Consider the following 7795-nt stretch of genomic DNA (forward strand, 5'->3'; position numbering starts at 1 on the left):
AACCGAAAGTGTTGTTGTGTTTTACACTTCAGGCACTTCAGCAACCGTACAAATCAGCTCTCTATCTGTTCAGTTTCCATCAGAGCTGCTCTTCAACACTGGACCAAGGTCTGGTTCTGTCGAAACAGGAAATGAGCTCTCCGGTTCCTCCATGTTGTTTGATTGGTCCAGTAAGGAGGGTCCGCTGATTGGCCACAGAGTCTGATGGTGACCTACATCCCAGCCCGGCTCAGAGGGTTTAACAGGGAAAGAGCGGATTGATCAACTGATCAATCAGTTGATCCATGTGGAAGTTAGATGGCTTTTCATGAGAAGCCCCGCCCACTACCACGCCCCCCTTTGGCCAATCAGTGTGAAAAGTGAATCAGTCCTTCCTTGTCCCATAACCAACATTTCCACAAAGTTTGGTGCAAATCCATTTATAATTAAGTTATCCTGCCACTGCTTTCAGTATTATTATTAGATTTTCATAAAGGCATTAACTTCTGTTTTTGTTTGTTTTTCCTCATATAATTCACACCAGTCTGACACTAGAAACTAGGATTTCTACTTTGAATTTATGAAGATGAAGATTCTGTCAGTCTGAAACTGTTCAGCTGGTGAATCTCCTCTGGTTTCACTCTGCAGAGCGTCAGTGCTCACTTTATGTTTTAGTGATTATGTTGCTGGTTCCTTTATGTTTATTTGCATCCGATGCTCATGTGAAAGAGTCTTCCTGTTTTCAAAGCAGAGAGACGCTTTTACTTTGAAACGACGTTCGATCAGTGAAGAGTAACTTTGTAACGCAGCCGCCCGCTTTTAAAGGGACGTGAGGAAGCAGCATGGAGGCTGCAGGCCGGCCGCCGCTGGACGTCCTGGGAGAGAACGAGGCGCTGCAGCAGTTCTTCAACGGTGAGACGCTTCCTGCATCACTCCTCACATTACAGCTTCTGTTTACTACATATTATATATACTAGATCACTGGTTCTCAACGTGCGGTCCGAGTACCACCAGGGGTCCTTGAGGGGGTTCCAGGGGGTCCCCAGCAAACTGACGAATTGTTAAACTTCAGCATTATTTCATTTACAAGACGTTAACACAACCACAGAATGTAGGAGAATGAAGAATCATAGTTTCTCTGTTATCTCTCTACCTGCAATACAGACAGTCATGGAGTTCTGGACAAAATCATATCTGACAATAAAAATATTTGGGTCAGATGGGGGTCCGTGGCCCTAATGTGGACTACATTAGTCCTTGATATGAAACAGGTTGAGAGTCGCTGGACCCTCTGTTCCTCAGTAGAGCGTATTCCTCCTCCAACACTCTGCAGCTGTCGAGATATTCCAGTTCCACGTCGGATTTGCACCAAAAGTTAATAATTTCTTTTATGTCTCATTACGAACTTTTTTCACATTTTCACTGGAGCTGAAATGGGACTTTAGATCTGCTTGTTCACACTCTTGGAAATTGAAATGACCGTATAATTTATCTGAATTTTCTACTAAAACGTAAAAAGGTACAACTGTAATCTGTAGTATTAATGTGTTTATTATGGTAAAGCATCTAAAGAACAACATTTTTTAGCAGTGCAACCTGCAGTAGAGTCACAACTGGCACCGAAACAAGACAAGACTGAATGACATCACTTTGATGTCACACGCTAATTTACATATCAATATACAGTATTTGCTCCAGGCTCTGAGTGTTTGGAGGAAGAAGGGAAACACTATGAAACCAAACCCCTTCATTTTATCCCTGAAATGTCCTTAATTTCTCATCACATAAGCATTAATTATCCATTAGAAATAACAGCTTTAATAAAGTACAGTTAGTATCATGGGTTTATAAGGGATTTATTCATGGGTTGGTTCACAGAGACTCTAGAAATTAAGGGATTTTTCTTGTATTTTGTGCAGGTTTACAGGTTATTAATGAGTTATTAATGGAAAGTTCCTGTCTCCCTGAATTTTACATTAAATTAGAAAATAAGCAGTCAAGATCAAGGGGAGTTTAAGGAGGTTTCAATGGGGTCTCCTCCATTAATAACTCCCTAATTTTAAGGGGATTTTGCATGAATTAAGGGGTGAATGAATGTAAATTAAAGGTTATTTTAATGGATTACTGATTCGTAGAGAAACCCAAACAAGCATCAGCTGTTCTGATTTGCTTTGGGAGTCGACAGAGTTGCTGTTAGAGAAATAAAGTCTGAAAAGTCACTAAAGAAAGACGAGTAACAGACTGAAGATCCAGCAGGGAAAACCTTTTCTCTCATTTCTGTTGTTTAATCGTTTTATTATTGAATCCTCCATGTTCTGCCTGCAGATAGTGAGGAACAAACAGTTTTATCCTCATCAGCTACCAGTGGGTTAACAGGCCGTGGCTCACACACACACACACACACACACACACATATAAATGAGTTAATCGTCCTTGACCGTATAACAACCAGAAGAAGATAAGGAACCAGATAACACACACACCAGCTCAACCTGTGTGCGTGTGTGTGTGTGTGTGTGTGTGTGTGTGTTTGTGTAGGTCAGGATGTGAGTGGTGTGTTAGAGAGCTCAGTTGCCGTGGATACCAGCATCCTGGAGCAGTACCTGAGCAACGACATGGACCCCAACAGTTTGTAAGTCACACACACACACACACACACACACGATATGACATGAAACAATACAAAACGATTCGATTCAATTTGAGTCGATACGATATGAAACGATACAGAACGATACGATTCGAAATGCTACGCTGCGAAACAACGCGATACAATACAGTACGAAACAAAATCAAACGAAATTAAACGAAACAATAAGATTCGAAACGATCTGTTTTGAAACAATACAACAAAGTCTGACTGTGCAGAATTCTGTTTATTTCTGAGACACAAATCTTTCTAGCGATGCCATTGGCTGCTAGAATGTAAGATAAGATAAGATAAGATAAGATAAGATAAGATGCACTTTATTGATCCCCTTGGGGAAATTCAGGTGCCACAGCAGCAATTGACAAACAATACCAAAGAAGTAAATGTCAAGTACAAAGAAATAAAGAAATAAATAGCTATTAACATAGAATAAAGGTAATGAACACAATATACAATAGATACAATAGAGAAAGCGAATGCAAATGATGCAAATAAATGCAAATAATGTAAACAACAATTTAAAAATGTCATTACAAAGTGACAATAATATAATTTGGATGGAGAGCTTGTGAAACTGTGATGGTCAAGAGTCTCATTAGTGATTACTACAGCAGAATAACATGGAGCTGATATCACCATTCATGTTCCTGACAGCAGAATAACATGGAGCTGATATCACCATTCATGTTCCTGACAGCAGAATAACATGGAGCTGATATCACCATTCATGTTCCTGACAGCAGAATAACATGGAGCTGATATCACCATTCATGTTCCTGACACAACAGACGGACTGACACATTTCTGTATTGAGATATATTGAATTTCAACACATCGTCCCGTCCTTACCTGTAATCGTTTAAAACAGTTTGTTTCAGTGTTGTGCAGTCAATCATTTTGGTCTTTTGTAAAGACACTTCAGTTACAGAGCTGAATTTAAAGGCTCGTCCCAAACAATTTCATAGAAAATATCTTGAGTTACTCAAAGTTTTCTGTCACTTTACGTGAAGCAGAGTGACGCTTCTTAAGCACATTATAATATTACAATATTTACATTCCACTACATGTACAGAACTGAGGGAGCTGTATTTTAAAGGTTTACCAGATACTGACACTTCAGACCAATCAGCTCTCATGTTTGTTTGTTTGTTTTTTTTCCCAGCATGCTCCCTGAGTCTCCTCCTGACTCGAGCTCGGAGGCCTGCTCGCCTCCTCAGGTTCCAGGTATGTTGTTGTTTTATAGATCTTGGTTTGTCAGTAAGTGACGGTAACGTTTTGTTGAACTGCACGTCTGAATCGACTGGTAGATCATTCAGAAGTGTAAACCAGTGAGTTAAACCAGTTAGGGAGAGAAAGGCAGACATTTTATTGGTTGGAGTTTTTATTTACGCCTCCTTGTACAGTATGATGTCACCATTAAAGACACATTGTTTTCCAGGAAGAAAAAGTGATAAGATCTTGATATGAAAATTCAAGAAAATAACAATTTTGAACATTTTTTGGTGTTTATTGTTGGCTAGGTGTTGGTATAGTGTAGTTATATAGTGGTAGTTGTTTTTAAGTTACCATAGCGATACTAGCTAACTAGCGTAGTTGCTACTTGGCATTGAGCGTAGTATTGCAGCCATGTGGTAGCTAGTTAGCTACTAGCATGAATGAATGCGTGCTAGCTAGTGCCAGTGTCACAGCTGAGCTCTTCATTTCAAAGGTGGAAAAGTTTTGTGATCAAACTCTCAGTCAACAAATTCCCCGACCAACAAATCAAACACAAACACAACGTTCAACATTTTTATTTCTACTTCCCAAACATGCTGCTGAGCTAACTCGGCTAAAAGATAGCTGCTAGATAACAGCGGCTCCTCGAATGCCCCGCCCATCACACATGACATCATATCCTTTTTCATCATTGGTAACTTGTTGGGCCTTGAGGCAGAATACCTGTGAACCAATCACATGACAGCTAATGCACTTCTCTGTTGCCAGACTTCCACTATGATCCTCCTCATTGGTCCAACCGGCCGACCAACCAGGAAGCGTTCCAGCCGCCTCCCGCCGCCTCGTCGTCCTGCCGCTTTAAGGACCGAGGCCCCGCCCCCGGCCCCGCCTCGGGCCCCGCCCACCCTGAACTGCTAACCCACGCCCAGCTCCGCAGCATGGGGCTCACTAACACCCCCGGCCCCGCCCCCGCCCCTGGCCCCGCCCCCACCCCCCACACACACCGACACACACACCACTCACCTGAACACACACACTTCCTGAGTCCGGAGAGCTACGCGCAGGTTTACACCCCCCCCACCCCCCCCGTCCACGAGCCCCTCCCCCTGCCCCCCTCCTCGCCCCTCCCCCCTCCCCCTCACCTGCCCTCCCCGGACAGCTTCCCCGGACCCTGCGGCAGCTTGGCTCCGGTCCCGGTCCAGGACCCGCCGCCCCCCGCCTGCCTGCTGGCCTCCGCTGCCGCACAGCATCCTGGGTAAGATGCTGCCGGCTACTCAGATGTTTAGCTTCAGTCAGACTGTCCGGTCTGAAGTCTGAAGTCTCTCTGTCCGTCCTGCAGGAAGAAGAGGAGGAGGTCCGGGTCTGAGGAGCCGTCCGGAGGAGCCGACGCCTCCTGCTGCGACGGGGGCGGCGGCCTGGGACCCTACCAGCTGCTGACCTGGGACCAGTACAGACCGGACCGCTGGAGCGAGCTGTACGACAGCAGCTTCCACACACTGTGAGTACAGAGAGCAGACGGGCCAAAAAGATAAGTCCAAAAAATTATCCTCAATTTGAATTTTGGATCAAATCATTGCGAACAGCCAATGATTTTAGAGAAATTGTAACACTGTTCATGAACTAATTTTTACTAATGCATTTACTAACATGAATTAAACATGAATAACAACATTAATAAAGATCACTTCATGTTAAATGCACATGAACAACTGCAATGTATTGTCTGAATTGAAAATTGTTAGTAAATGCATTAGTAAACATTAGTTAATGAACACTTAATGTAAAGTGTTACTGTTTTAAAAATTCAGTAAGGTGTTAAAATATGTAATAACTTCATCACATGTCATTTCTACTGGCATTATTTCACCCATTTTAAAAACGATTGGCAAACAGGATCACATTATGTTTCACCATAAAAAAAAAAATTGATCTGGATGGAATCTGAAAAGCTGAAATGAGAATCAGAATATTGCAGTGGCTTGAGGTCAGGACAGACGGATCTGTCCCTCTGCCTGCAGGCCGCCTCCTGCCTACCATGTGGACACCGACAAAGGCTTCAGCTTCTCTGCAGCGGACGAAGCTTTCGTCTGCCAGAAGAAGAACCACTTCCAGGTCACGGTTCACGTCGGCGTGGCCGGAGAGCCGCGATACGTCCGGACCGCCGGCGGGCCGCGGGAGGTCGAGCGCTTCCTGCTCCGGGTGTTCGGGGTCAAGGTGCGTTGGAGACAGAACGACAAATAGAGAAAAATATGATCAGATCAGATGAAATGTCACGGATCTGTGCGGGGAAACTGAGCAGATAATAGATTTCACATGACAGAGAGGTACCTGTGTGAGGACTTCATTACCCAGAAGTCCTGTGTGGTGAGGTCAGTCAGCTGTGTAGCGCACGCTCGCTGCTTTTCACATGCAGGTTAAACTGCCACAAAAACTAATTTGTGCCAGTTTTCATTAAGACCTTAGATGCTCAGGATCATGTCTGTATGTTTTACGTTACAGAAATTAAACCCTAGACCAGTTTTGTGGGTTTGCTGCCATCTAATGGTAAACAACATGCCACTGAAATTGCCATCTGCTAGTTGCTGATCTTTGGTGCCAGGTGATGATGTCACCACCTGTTGAACTCTATAGAAGGTGACATCATCACCTGGCACCAAAGATCAGCCAATAGCAGATGGCAATTCCAATAACATGCTTTTAAACATTAGATGGCAGTAAACCCACAAACGTGGTCTAGGATTTAGTTTCTCTTCATTGTTGTCAGTTTGTTATTGGGAGGAAACAGGAAGTACAACGATAACAGATCTGTGGTCTTCCTGTCTCCCTCCTCCCAGCTGGAAGCCCCCGCCCACCAGGTGACCATAGAGCAGTCCCAGTCCGACCGCAGCAAGAAGCCCTTCCTCCCCGTCAGGTAGGTAACCGTGGCAACGGCCCTGCGACCACGACAACAGGTCACCGAATGCACCGGCTCTGCCAGGTTCCAGGTTCAAACGCTGAAAAATGTTAAAATATATTTAAAAAAAACTTCTGCCCCCCCCCCCCCCCCCCCCACAGGGTCAGTCTGCCCGGCGACAAAATCACCAAGGTGACGCTCGGCCGGCTGCACTTCAGTGAGACGACCGCCAACAACATGAGGAAGAAAGGCAAACCAAACCCTGACCAGAGGTGAGAGAGAGTGTGTGTGTGTGTGTGTGTGTGTGAGCAAGTAGATGAATGAATGAGCGACCAGTGGGTGAGGAGAACTACCTGCTAACTGTGTGTGTGTGTGTGTGTGTGTGTGTGTGTGTGTGTGCAGGTATTTTCAGATGGTGGTCGGTCTGTACGCTGCAGTGAGGCAGGAGAGTTTCCTGCTGACAGCGCTGGTGTCAGAGAGAATCATCGTCAGGGTAACAACTTTTACTCTCTCAGTATCTTGAAATCAATAAACCAATAAATCAATAAACCAATAAATTAATAAATCAATGTGTTTATTAAAGCTACAATCTGTGATCTGTTCTCTTATTAGCATAGCAGAAGGTAGCTAGCTCTTCTTTCTGCTCTCCAATTGATGAATCCTGATCCGATATCGATCTGCTATCTGAACGCTCAGCAAGTTTCCGTTCAGCTGCAGGAGGAGGAGCAGTACAGTGTGACATCATCACCGCTAACCTTTCCTTTTTTTCACCTGCTGCACTTAGCCCCGCCCCCCTCTCCAACACACTGTTTACAATACAAGCACAGAAATGGGGCGATGCAATTTCAATGCGGCCCAATTCCATCAAACACAGATTGTACCTTTAAAGGACTTGACTGACTTTTTGTTCATCTCACCCAACATCTGATGAGAGGATCGACACCAAACTCTTGTATAAGTTATATACATTTATTTTTTAAAAATTTCATCAAAGACCACGTCATGTAGCTCACAGCGTATAATGGTGACATCATCACCTGGCACCAAAGATCAGCCAA

The 7795-nt window shown here is 44.2% G+C and overlaps 1 protein-coding gene across 1 annotated transcript in view; it reads left to right on the top strand.

Moving 5' to 3' along the window:
• Positions 1-821: 821 nt before the first annotated feature.
• The window catches only part of myrfl (myelin regulatory factor like), a 19814-nt gene continuing 12840 nt past the window's right edge, over positions 822-7795 (top strand). The window contains exons 1-10 of the mRNA XM_078281937.1: positions 822-891; positions 2518-2611; positions 3792-3853; positions 4613-4827; positions 4942-5099; positions 5184-5342; positions 5863-6058; positions 6679-6755; positions 6899-7009; positions 7140-7230. Of these exons, the coding sequence (XP_078138063.1) occupies positions 822-891; positions 2518-2611; positions 3792-3853; positions 4613-4827; positions 4942-5099; positions 5184-5342; positions 5863-6058; positions 6679-6755; positions 6899-7009; positions 7140-7230 (1233 nt within the window). The remainder of the gene's footprint in view (positions 892-2517; positions 2612-3791; positions 3854-4612; positions 4828-4941; positions 5100-5183; positions 5343-5862; positions 6059-6678; positions 6756-6898; positions 7010-7139; positions 7231-7795) is intronic.

This window comes from Centroberyx gerrardi, chromosome 24 (genome assembly GCF_048128805.1).
Source record: "Centroberyx gerrardi isolate f3 chromosome 24, fCenGer3.hap1.cur.20231027, whole genome shotgun sequence".
In the NCBI taxonomy this organism is placed as follows: domain Eukaryota; kingdom Metazoa; phylum Chordata; class Actinopteri; order Beryciformes; family Berycidae; genus Centroberyx; species Centroberyx gerrardi.